The following is a 12,738-nucleotide window of genomic DNA, read 5'->3' as shown; positions in this document are numbered from 1 at the left end:
AAAATTCACACTTTTTTTAACTTTTACTTGGACAACTAAAAGATAATTATACAATACAACAACGATGCAACAAATGATATACAACTTCACTTTATTAGCTTTATTAGTCAGATTCATCACCAGAAATTATATCCACAAGAAATAGTAAACATATCGTACGTATTGACATTTAAATAAAAGCTTTTGTAAATAATTTTACAATACTGTTATTAGATTAAAAATAGATGAAATAATTATGTATTTATTACAAATTGTGCGATACGAACAATTCCTTATGACGTCGCTGTTGTTCATTACAATGTCATCATTTAGCACTTTACTCAAGTGATTTTACTTAAGTAACATTAGTGTTAGCGTACTCTCGTTAAATGTCACACTGTTAACTTCTATTCCAGTTCTCAATTACTGATATCCCATTTGCAAATGTCACATAATACTGAACTCGACAGAGTAAGTTTAGAGGCAAAGCATATCGAACTACTGACGATGGTATCCGACACCATTTGGGAGTTATGCTCAGAGGCCTAGTATATCTGGTTCCTGATAGCTGTACATGTACAATGTTCATTTCATTCGGTGTACCAGCAAGTTCTGTGTGGCGACAGGTTTGAGCAAAACTTCTCGTACGATAAAAAATGGTGTAAATGTATAAAAGAGCGACTCGAAGACGATCAAACTTTTTGTCCATACTATGTTTAACATCATCATTATGTCCTCTTACTTTCGACCATAAAATATACAAATATCTATCCACAGAAAAGGAAAATTCCGCGATAATCCACAAACTCCGCTAGATATATTACAATTAAAGGACTTTGGCAAAAGTCAATTATCTTGATTCAAGATATCCAATTCAATGTGATTCATGTTAGCCTGACATTTTGACAATTAAAAGATTCTCAAATAGTACAGAAAGTCTCAAATGACTTTAATGAATACATTTTCACTGCTAATTACCGAATGCATCTCGTTGATGTGTACAACTTATTACACGTTCAGGAACATAGTGATATATATGATCGGAGCCAATCCGTTACACACAAGCGAGATATACAGTACTGAACCTGTTATTTTCTTTACCTCCGCACATTATTCGCAGAAGATAATAAATAATAATAATAATAATAATATTAATAAATTGATAATATCTTTGACGATCATACCTTTAATTATATTGTTAAGAAGATGCGTAGGCTATGCATATAAATAAATTCCTCGTGCTTTTAACCAAGGGAATCGACGGCCATAGTACTAAGACCGTTCTTGCTAATAGTAGTCTTAAATTGCTCCGGTACCGGATATTCGCTCTGCAACGTAATATGAATATATAGAGCTGTGAAAAATGGCAAGGTCGCGAATTGATCTGCGAATCGAATGGTAACTTACATAATCTCCATTGGGTTTGGGCACCATGACGTTCATTTCGCTAGATTTGCTGGTGATGAGTTCAACACCCAGGGATTCCGCACTTAAATACATCTGACAACCGTCCGTTTTGTCAATAGAAATTGTGGGTACTTTTCCAAGAACCTGTAAAAAAAAAGTGCATGAAGATTGTCACAGGGCAAAGTTCATATCATTACACAGACTGGCAATATATTCAGAGTGCATTTCGATAACAATTGCCAGTGCGTAAGTGCGCGGTCTTGCTTGCAAACGGTGAACCTGAACATGTATCGGTAGTGGAAGATGTTAGGAGTCTGACAGTTCTTCGAATTTCACACGCACAATTTCATCTGTATTAAAATATCACTCCAACCAACATTTCGTACATAAAAATGCCGTGGAAAGTTGGTAAGGAAATTTGCTTTCTATTCCTAACGCTGTCATGCTAGTAGATTATACACAAATAGTGTATGTCGAAATGACCTAATTATTTTCCAAATTCGAACGAATGGAAATGTTTCAGGTGGAAATTTCGAAACTGTGGCGGTAACATGTGAGACAAGTTGGAAGGAATGTGTAATCGCGGTAGCAAATTATTTATGGAGCGAGGTCGTGTCTGATGTCGTTGATTATTTAGCGAAAGAAGGAATTATATGGGTACATAATTACACACATATATTTCACGCAGTATTAGTAGTTGCTTCGAACAATTTTGTTAAAGATTTCTATCACAGAATAAAATATTTGAAACCTACAAGTTAATTTTGCATTCACAAAATTCAGAATTTTTCGGATCGCCAAATTATTAGGCTTAAGAATAACCCTCGATTATACTTCGTTTTTTAATATTTGAAGGTTTTAGCAATAGCCATCACTTCCACGATGCTTATCCGTATAAAATATTGCAAAAATATGCACACGCAGAATTCTGTGCTTAACAAACGAATACTAAATAAAGTCGGATATAAAATTCAGGATCTGGAATTGAAAATTAATGTTTTAACGTATAAAATGCAATATGGGACGTGGCCACTGCCACATCAAATCTGTAATATGAATCCAAAGTTGCGGAAGATCAGGTTGACTTTATCTAATCCGGGTGACCGAAAAAATTGGCTGAAGCACGTGCTGCTAAGGTACATAGAGAAAAGCTAAGACATTAAATTGTTAACCAACCTTCAATGAGTCAATTATAAAATACTACAGATTTTAATTTACATTTATGTTCACATAATGCTTCGTTTTAGTCCCTCATCGGAGAACAGTATATGTGCTTCTTATTCGAACGCGCTTCGTTCATCCAAAACAAAACTGAAGAATCGTTTTGACGACAAAAGACAAGAATGTGATCGACAACATGTCAAACATCGTGAATTATCAATAGCCTGCAGTAGCACTGAATCTTTGAAATCTACCAGTGATCAATCTGTGAAGTACGAAAAGTGGAAATGCATTATTCTCAATTTCACGATTAAGTTTTCCTATTAATTTTTTTTTTATCCAATTATTTACTTATTATTTATTTCATTTAATGGCGCTAGTGCATCTTTTATACAGCTAAACAAAATAACTATCGGAAATATTTTGCACTTTCTCTCAGTGGTTCCCTTTCTTACCTCCAATTCGTCTTTCTTCAAGCATTAATAGAAAACTATTAATATTCTTACTCGGAAATGCTTCCCAAGACTAAGAAAATCATATTAACATAATATTATGTCAATTATTGTAGATTTTATCTCGGTCTGTAATGTGCTAGTGAAAGTTCAGAGAAAGCGCAAAACCTTTGAGACAACGCAATCACTGAATTTAGCTTATTTCGTTAGCATATATTCACAGAGGCCAGGTACATACTCGCAAAATGCGAGGACAAAGGAAAATGGTCGCACGAAAAGCAAAGATTTCACGTTACAAGAACGAAACGTGCAGCTGATACCGTTAGATCCGAACGTGATTAATCATCAATCTTCAAGAATAATTCGTCCGTTGACACAAAGCGTTGCATGTGCGACGAACGTTAGATACAATCCATGCCAGGAATTCACAGATACCGTCTCTAAATGCAAATCATTTCTCAAGGAATTGCAATACAACGATAAACGTTTGCGTTCATCGAATTATTCGTCAGAAATGAGCGAAGTATCTTTGAAAGCCACGCACGCAGCAAAACGAGTAACCTAGTCGCCGTTAATTTAACTCAAATCGATAAGCAAAATTGTAATCATAAATTCGTTACGTTTTAGACAGTCTCGCCTGCGATAGAGAAAAGAGAGACGTCCTACGGTGCTCCCGCAGCAGCGAAAAAAGAGGAAACGAACGAGATGAAATGCGTGAAACGGATAAAAGACAATACGGCAAAAGGTACCACAGAGACGTATTGTTCGGATGAAGCGAACGCATCTAACGACGTTGTAGTTTCAAACAATCGTGAACCCTCGAGAGATTTCGTCTCAATTGTTCCAATAAAGCGAACGACGCACAATGCGCAACCCTGCCGAGAAACTTTGCACGAGGTCAGAAGAAGACTTCGGAGTTTGCATAACGTGTTGCAAACATATCAAGACACGAGTCAGCTTCCAGAAAGGCAGGAATCGGTAGGGCGGGTCGATGAAGCGGACTCATCTGTGACATTCCCGATCGTGGATATATCGAGCGAATATTTCGAGCTAAATCGCTCAGAGGGTAGTTTATCTTCCTTAGCCGAATATTCATCACGCTCGTCGAAAACGTATCAGCGTTCTAGTAAAAGTGTTACGTTGCGGAATACCTGTTCCAAAGGATTTAGTCGGCATAATATACGGGCGTCAGTTGGGAGCAAACTTCCAGCCTTTGTGACAACCGAATCGCATTTGTGTTTCCGCAACGCGACATCGGAGGATTACGAAGATGAATGCGAGAGAAGCGCGTGGGAACGGAACACCTTAGATCGCAGTAGTAACCACGAGTTAGAATCGAATCCCGAGGCTAACAAAGATGCGGAAACAGACGCCCTATTTAATGCTCGAGATGGCATATCCGAGACAATATCGGAAAGAATGTTCTATATCTTGTCACCTGAAAATAAGAGTACTCAAACCCAAAATAAGGCATCGTTAAAGAGAAGATTCGCTGCTGAAAACTTGAGCGACGAATTCGATAAAGAGGAAGAGAATGTGACAATAACCCAAAACAGCAGTCGAAATAAAATGCCTAACAGCAGGGAAGACAAATCGACAGCACTGTTGCTACAACAGGCTTTGCACTTCAAGAACGCCTTACTGTCGAGAAAGAGGTATCCGAGTGATGTAAAGCAGGGCGATATCGCGGATGAATTTCCGCCGGTGTCGAACAATAATTTTCCCCCAATGATAATAGACATCAAAGAAGAAGCGCCAGCTATCAGTAATCCTCGTGACAAAATTAATCAACGTTACATTTGTCTGGAAATGAAACAACGGCGCGACGTACTTCCTCGATCTTTGAACAAGGTAAATACATTGGCGCGTCGCGACGACAAACGAGACGCGAAGAGCCAGGATTATGTTCCCAAAACGTCTTCGGAATATTTTAGCATTACCGATCTCGCGGTTCACAATAATACTGAGATTGAGAATAACGTTGCGTTGGCGCCTCCGATTTATGAAAAAGTTATCTCTATAACGATACCAGTCAGTGTGAAGGGCCAAGGTGAGATCAACATGAATGAGAGACCGACGCAAACGAAAACCATCCTACGGGACATTCAGGCTCGTGTAAAAGAAAATTTTACAGAGAAAAAAAATGTAGCCTCCGATATCGGTAATATTGTAATCGATAAACGTCCGCCGGCGATGCTGAAACTCGAAGATCTCATATTGGAGCGCGTTAAAAATATCAGAGATTACATGGACACTTTTCTCCAAAGCCAAAATACAGCAATTTTCAAGGCACGTAGGGCGCTTCAATGTCAGGGCAAAAGCAATACTTTTCGATGTTCGGATGAAGCGAGTCATGTAGTAATATATAATCGATCGGCTGGACCGTCTAGCTGTAACAGCACCGAACAAGTCATTAATTCTTCAAAAAATTCCTCAGATTTTTTAACACACGAATGGCCGAATTCCATACAGGAATACAAACAGGAAACAGATGATGTCTTGAAATGCTCCTCCGACATGTACTTAAAGAGAAACCCAGGAATGTTCGCGCTTACTCCTATTAAGAATAAATTCTCCAACGAGACGCGACAATTAGAAGCAACTACAAAACTAGAAAGGGAAGAGGCTGAGCTGTCTCTTCTAACATATTCTCACGAAAGCGACTCAAAATCTACACACGATATAACGAATTTCTTCACGCCTCGCTGTGAAGAACTTATGCGAAATGTGGAAAATGATAAAATAGATAAAGGAACGACAGTTGACGTAAATATGAATTTCGATAAACGTAGTGGGCAGACGCAGATCACTGAAAGTAAGCCATCAACAATATCATATTTTCCACTCAATGTTGCAAACGCCAACACAAAAGTTATTCACGTAGCACGCGATGAGTACCCGGCAAAATCTAATTGCAACTCGATCTCCCATAGTAATTCGTATTTCACCGACGAGGAGATGATGAGTGATGTGAAAATGGATAATGCATCTGCCAAATCTACGTCGAACACGTCGAAACATTCGCATGCAAAGTCGAACGCGCAGAAAGAAAAACAACAAAGTGTTATTAAACGACAAATATCCGCCGATGAAGGCCCGGATGCAAATACAGCGAAGCCAAGTAAATTACCATCAGATAACGAATATTCTAATTTGACGACGCTTATTAACTCAAGTCTCATTCTTGACAAATCGGAACATGATTATTCGACAAACGCGAAAGCACCGTCTCCTTTAACAATGTTAAAAGAAAACGATTTCATCTTTGAACCCGGTGCTTCTTTTCTACCTTTCTCATCGGATAAAGAGAATAAAACATTAAACGACGACGGTGTTTCATCGAGTAAATTCAAACATGATAAAACGAAAAACGATGTAAATACCGTACATTTGTCGCCGCGAATGGAACGTTATACCGTTACGGAATCATGCCCGACGTATTCCCGACAAATTAAAGCCAAAAGCGACATATCTTTAGTAGCTGGTAGGAAAAAAGACTTGAAAGCCGTCTTGCACCAAAAAAAATCACACTCATTTTTGATGCGCCATAATACCGTAGAATACATCAGCGGTGCGTTACATCAGCCCTACGCGAAATTGTTCAACGATAAAAACAAATGTATAAAAAATAAGTTGCGACTCGCAACTCAATCAAAGTCTATCATATCGCCACGAAGGGTGTCCACCAAATCTTGCATACCGATCTTAAGAAATCGCTTAGAATCGCCTCACCGAATGGAATGTCAAGCGCAGGCGAGAAGTCCTACGAGAAATCCATTGACTATGTTATGCGTAGAAAAGACTCGTACGAGAGTTCACAGGACAGACGAGGAAATTGCCCGAAGTGACAACGTTTCGATGAACAAGCATTTGGAGACTGCATCGAATTTAGCTAAATTAGATACAGGAAAGGACACACTCGATAAAAAATTGGATAGACCTGAGAATATAATGTGCAGAAATAGTGAGCAGAAAAGTTCGGGAGTGTTGCCTAGTGATCAAAATGTAGAATCCCTGGCAACTGATAAGAATCATTCAGATACGAGAGATATATGTGACAGTAAATCAGATACGAGCATAATACAACATATAGAAAGGATTGCTTCTAAAGAATTAGTTGTTATTTCTATTATGACAAATGATGGCCTGCGAAAGAAATACCCGGCGGATCTGTTTATTCTAAACACGAAGAATATCAGTCCCACGTCAGATTTGTTAATACATAAAAATAAATTATGGAGTATCACCGTTGAAAAAACAGAAAAGGAAGTCACGGCAAGACCTTCCATTACAGATACATGTACATCAACGTCAAGTTTACAATGAATGAACTGAGACGTATAACTTGTCTTATCCATGTAAATATTTTTAATATTTTTATTTGTCGGATTCTTTTATATAAGACTGCATTTTTTCTAAATAAATCTTCTTTTACACTTGCATGTTGTGTTACACATAGAAAGATCTTTCTAAAATCTAAATTATCTGTAAGATTTTTATTCTAAAATTAAAAAGTATCGGAAAGAATGATTTCTCTTCGTAGAAAAAAAACACAATTTATTATATCGGCGTCTGGCAATGTTATCTACGCTTTACGTATCAACGTGATTTCGATATCTAATAGTCTTAGTTGCCATTAAAGAACAAGTGGCCTAATGTGCACACTAATAAAAGGAACTATTGTATTTACACATACCTGCATTTGTACGCTTTGACAATTGACAAATTCAATACTGGACACCAGGGAATCGAATACGACAGACGATTTGCGGCAGGAATCCATAACAACGGAATTTACTTTGCCTTTGACAGTAAGTGTGCTATCTTGGCACCGAAACACATAAACCACATTATTCATCTCTGCGTTATCGATTACCAAGTTCTCGCCCCTGTGATACTCCTGTGAAAAATGTCATACTTTTAATATAATAACACATTATAATGTAACGTGTATAGTAGTATGCATATTTAAATATTTTTCTTTCATTCTCTTATCGTACCACGAGCCATTTTTTGCCATCTCTAGTAAACACGGGCGGCTTGTCAATAGGCGCGCTCGCCGACAACACATTTTTCATCGGTAGCGCGTTGACGTTCGGTGCCTTAAACGGTGCGGGCCCGGATCTCAAGGCGGGATTTTTATGCGTTTGCATATCTGAGGTGACTTTTTTTAAACCTGCAATACAAATATCGGATATCGCGTACAATGCCTCCCAGCATGGATTACAAAAGAACTACGAAGCGTATTTACTTTTCGTGATATCTTCTCCTCGATTAATCTGAGCAAAAAGGGCGCTTCTATCATCATTCACCATAAGTGGGATATCACCAATCGGCATCGAGGGTGGCGGTGGGGGCGGTACACCCGCAAGTGAGCCACCCTTTCCCCACACTAAACCCGTCGTATGATGCTGACGAACGTACTGTTGCAAGTCGGTCAATGTTTGCACCCACGCTTTACACCAGTCTATGTGTATTTTGTTTCTATAAATAGGAGCAGCAGCTTTAGCCTCGCTTTCGGATAAATTACGAAGAAAAATGATGGGCTTCAGGAAGAGCTTACTTTTCTTTCCAATCTTTCAATACGCGATTGGTGTAAAATTGACCGGCGTCATTCATTTCCTTTACGTAGGGAGCTGGCGTAGGGGACACGGCGACCCATCCCAAGGCTGGGATACTTTCACTAATTGCCGACAGGTGATTAAAGAACGGAGATCCGCGATTCTTCTCGCGAAACTCTTGAATCTGTTGTATCTGCATGGACATAGGCGCAAATAAAGATACTTGTTCGGACTGATTCGTCGGTGCGGAACGGCTCGCCGCCATTTGTACAAACTGAAGCTGAATCCTGAAATTAATTACAATTATATGTAACAATTTATTCGATATATACGTGCATCTACTTATTCGATTTCAATTAAAATGCCACTTACTGAAAAGCCTTCTCCACAAGCTGACTGTGAGCGGCTACATCGCCGCCGATCTTTTGACTTAATTGTAGATACTCTTTGACTGGCCCAGCTAGAAAATCCTGGTATCCGGCGAGCGACATGTTTGTAAGTGGATCCGGAACGGTTTCCTGCTTCGGCGATGGAGACAAATTACTTCCTGACGACGCAGACCTCTTCGGGGAAGGTGTGCTCGTTTGTACAGCGGTGTCTTGTGTCTTAACTACAAAGTGCACGTTCTCGAGTCGTCTCGTTACGTTTTCCAATCGGTTCACCAGCTCTTCCAGGTGCTCTTCTTTATCAGTAGTCTCGCAACCTGCAATTTGTTTTACAAAAAAATGTGTAAACCTTCGAACACACGGACTGTGACAATAGGAAAAAAGGATTGTTCGTTCGCTTGTGTTTAAAAATCGTGATAAAATAAAACTGATAAACAAATGACGAACGTAAAGAGGAAATGTAAACTTTATCCCACAGGGAACACACTCGGAAACATCCGGAAAACTCAGATGCTTGGAATGCTTCACGGAGTACTTGGAACGCTAAATATAGGATACGCTTATAAATAGTTACGTTAGTATAACATTATCAATTATATAGCGTTAAACACAGGTAAGTGTGTATAGGTATGTATCGATAAAATTATTTATATTAAACATACACGCGCATGTATATATACACACAGTCTGTTGGAAAAACGCGACCGTAACTTTGAAAATTATAATAATAACAAAATACACATAGTACTGGATTGCATTTAAGTCCTAATTATAAACGAATAATAGTCGCCGTCGTTATCGATAATTGCGATTTACGAGATTCTATTTTCTACGAATTCTATTTTGACTCTACTTTTTTTTTAAGAAAACACGACTTTTTAAACAAAACCGTTGAATCGGTCTGCTCGACACTTAAATGCATACCGTGGCGTTTTATCTTTACAATAAATTAAACATTTTCGATAAAATTATCAAGCAAAAGAGAAGGCCACTCGCGACGTTATCTCCTCTTTCCATAAAAATGATTTCGATTATAAAATGTATCCCTTAAAGATGTTCTCTTGGAAAAATATAAAATAAGTTAAGTTTCGTTCTATAGCGCGTCGTAGATGAAAATTTACTAACGCAAATACCACGCTAATGAAATTCGCATAAATTATGCCAATCACGATCTTCCTTAAGAAGCAGTCTATACATACATTTTGTTCGTTTTACTTTTTTCTCGTCAGAATGTTACCTAGATTCCGAAGAATATTGCAATTGTCCTATTATGAGCGACGATGCGGCTACTAGACTTTCCGAAAATTGGCAAGAAACTGAAAGACACCTCAAATGAGATGACTTTCCGTCCGACGCGAGAATACTCCAGACTATTATTAGCGGATCCGCCAACATCGTGGAGTTATAGTCCTATCCACATAAATACGCTCGGCAAATGATTCATAATGTAACACAATCGCAATGATATTACGCGTAGCGCAAAGAGACTCAGTCATACCTAAAGATATGTGAAATTACGCGGAAATCGAAAGCGATACCGTAATCGCTTTGCATATACCGCGGATTATAAGATTAATTTTTATCTCCTTCCTGTTTTTTATCATTTTGAAATACACAACAGAACAATCGTGCGCGCGTAATCGGGGCCGGGAATCAACAATTTTTCGCTTGCCTATATATTTAATGATACTTATTTAACAGTCGTCGCCAATCTTGCGTATATAACGGCATTGCGCTTACAGCTTGTAGCTTTCCACGAGTGGTTGTATAAAATGAACGCATACGCTAATATAAACGAGAGATTGCAAAACCACAGCGAGAGATTTCGCGGGGTGGAGTAACGCGCTGGGGCCGCCCAAGCTCCAGAACTAACATCTCGTTAAAAAGAACGGCTGCGTTCAGCAGAAAAGGCTGCCCTGCAACTGCTGCAAAAATCTTGACCCTGACTGACGTGTGCTCTTGATCTTGGCCGAATCTAAGAGCGTACTCCAATCAGACTCGCAAATTTGACAACAGTCGCAAAGCAGCCTTCACCGCTGAACGCGGCCAAGAACGCAAGGCCGCTGGAAGGTTTCTGAGCGAGTCCTAACCGGTGTGCACCATCGGTCCTAGCGGGTCGAATCTCACTCGGTGCTCCGTCGAGTTCTGCGCGGCTTGCAACAGATCGGAGAAGAATCTGTGCCGCCTTAAAGCTAACTCGTCGCGGGCGACGGGCGTCGCCGGCGGTTCCTGCATGCCGCTGCATCCACCCGAGACATACTCGCCGTCGTCTTCCTCCGACAGCCAGCGCGGGATCGAGGTGGCAACTGCGGAAACGACAGACAACACGTCGGGCTTTAACTCTTCAAGAGGCATTTTGTTCTCCAAGAGTCTCACGGCCGCACGTGGCCCGCTCTCTGCCCCGCCCATCGGGTTTAAGTTAAGTGCGCCCGTGCGTTATACGATTGACAAAACGACAAGTGTCAGATCACCCGCGGATTTATTGTTACAAATCGCATGTTCTTTCTGCTGAACGACGCGAACGCTAGAATATGGGTCGGTTCGCCAACAGCTCGGTGTACAAAACACAGTAGGATTTATGTGCCGCATTTTATTTCCAATTGCGAGCACGCAATTTTACTTAGCGATCAAAATAACGTTGTGCTATTTTGCAGAAACGATGTTTGAAATTGCAAATTCAGTGGAACGTGTATCAATATTGATATTTAATTATTCATATTTATTGTGCCTGCGTGCGCACAAAATACCGGGGAATAGTATATAATTTTTATTTAGCGTGTATTTCCCCAAATAAATTTTATAATAAGTATTAACGCGCGTGGAAACGCAATTATTAATATTTCAGTAATTCAAATTACGAAAATACCAAATAAACGTGATTAAATGTATTGCAACGTTTAATATACATTTAAATTTAAAGTAAATAGAATAAACTCTTGAATAAATTCTTCATTGGAGGGAGAGGCGGAATCTCTGTGGATAAAGTTAGTAATTTTTCAGACGTGACGATGCGTTTCGTGAAATAACTGCAAATAAAAATGGAGGAATGTTCGCGCAATAATACAGAACGAAAGTCTCTAATAAAGAAGCTCGCCGCTCAATTCATGCACCATTCCCGGCAAGTTGCAATTCTACAAGTGCGAAATGATAAAATACTAATGTCAAACATCGAAACGTGAAATGATTAAACAATATCCTGATATTAACGATGACCCATATGTAGCGCTGATCGTACAAGCTAATCGGTGACCTGGACTCACGAGGATCGCAACCTAAGGGGATCCCGAATATACCTGGTGGCGCCTTCTTGATATCGTTTTCGCCCTCGAATACCGAGTCGTCGCCCTCGTCCTCCGGCCCGTCATCGATCGTCCTTTCTATATATCCCGATGCGTCGTAGAGATTCGTTTTGACGGGACCAACGACAACAGGGTCAATCTCCTCCGTCCAATCCCCTCCGTCTTCGGCGACGCCGTCGAGATTGCTGTCGTCCTTACGGACGATTCGGTCGCCGGTTTCTTCGCCGGCTTCTTCAACCGTGTCCTTCGTCGAGGTCGAACTCGAGCTCTCCTCAACGTCAGCGCTTCCGTTCTGCGGAGTTCCACAGTACGGGCTTCTCGTCGCGGAATTGGTGCGTACCAGGGTGAAATCTCGCGAGACATCTTTGTCCTCCAGCGAGGCATCTTTGTCCTCCAGCGAGGCATCCCTATCCTCCAACGAGGCATCCTTAGCCTCTAGCGAGGTTTCCTTATCCTCCAACAAGGCATCATTATCCTCCAGCGAGACATCCTT

At 40.0% G+C, this 12,738-nt stretch overlaps 2 protein-coding genes across 3 annotated transcripts in view; one reads left to right on the top strand and one right to left on the bottom strand.

Moving 5' to 3' along the window:
- Window positions 1-79: 79 nt before the first annotated feature.
- LOC105564889 (adenylyl cyclase-associated protein 1) overlaps window positions 80-12,738 on the bottom strand; it is a 14,486-nt gene continuing 1,827 nt past the window's right edge. The window contains exons 2-10 of the mRNA XM_012017651.1: window positions 12,240-12,735; window positions 11,037-11,252; window positions 8,933-9,263; window positions 8,563-8,847; window positions 8,251-8,483; window positions 8,000-8,175; window positions 7,696-7,899; window positions 1,387-1,530; window positions 80-1,307 (exon numbers count right to left, since the gene is read on the bottom strand). Of these exons, the coding sequence (XP_011873041.1) occupies window positions 1,224-1,307; window positions 1,387-1,530; window positions 7,696-7,899; window positions 8,000-8,175; window positions 8,251-8,483; window positions 8,563-8,847; window positions 8,933-9,263; window positions 11,037-11,252; window positions 12,240-12,735 (2,169 nt within the window). The 3' untranslated portion in view covers window positions 80-1,223. The remainder of the gene's footprint in view (window positions 1,308-1,386; window positions 1,531-7,695; window positions 7,900-7,999; window positions 8,176-8,250; window positions 8,484-8,562; window positions 8,848-8,932; window positions 9,264-11,036; window positions 11,253-12,239; window positions 12,736-12,738) is intronic.
- LOC105564822 lies at window positions 1,578-3,652 on the top strand. Of its 2 annotated transcripts, XM_012017526.1 has the most exons (5): window positions 1,578-1,794; window positions 1,910-2,043; window positions 2,242-2,522; window positions 2,634-2,819; window positions 3,210-3,636. In XM_012017526.1, the coding sequence occupies exons 1-5, from the start codon at window positions 1,779-1,781 to the stop codon at window positions 3,562-3,564; spliced, it is 972 nt and encodes a 323-aa protein (XP_011872916.1). In that variant the 5' UTR covers window positions 1,578-1,778; the 3' UTR covers window positions 3,565-3,636. The 2 variants fall into 2 exon arrangements, with proteins under 2 accessions (XP_011872916.1, XP_011872917.1); XM_012017527.1 differs by lacking the exon at window positions 1,578-1,794 and having other exon boundaries at window positions 1,961-2,043; window positions 2,249-2,522; window positions 3,210-3,652.

This window comes from Vollenhovia emeryi, unplaced genomic scaffold (assembly GCF_000949405.1).
Source record: "Vollenhovia emeryi isolate VEMERY1.0 unplaced genomic scaffold, V.emery_V1.0 DF939159.1, whole genome shotgun sequence".
Classification (NCBI taxonomy): domain Eukaryota; kingdom Metazoa; phylum Arthropoda; class Insecta; order Hymenoptera; family Formicidae; genus Vollenhovia; species Vollenhovia emeryi.
Note: the sequence above shows the minus strand (reverse complement) of the source record. Positions and strands in the feature narration are given on the sequence as shown.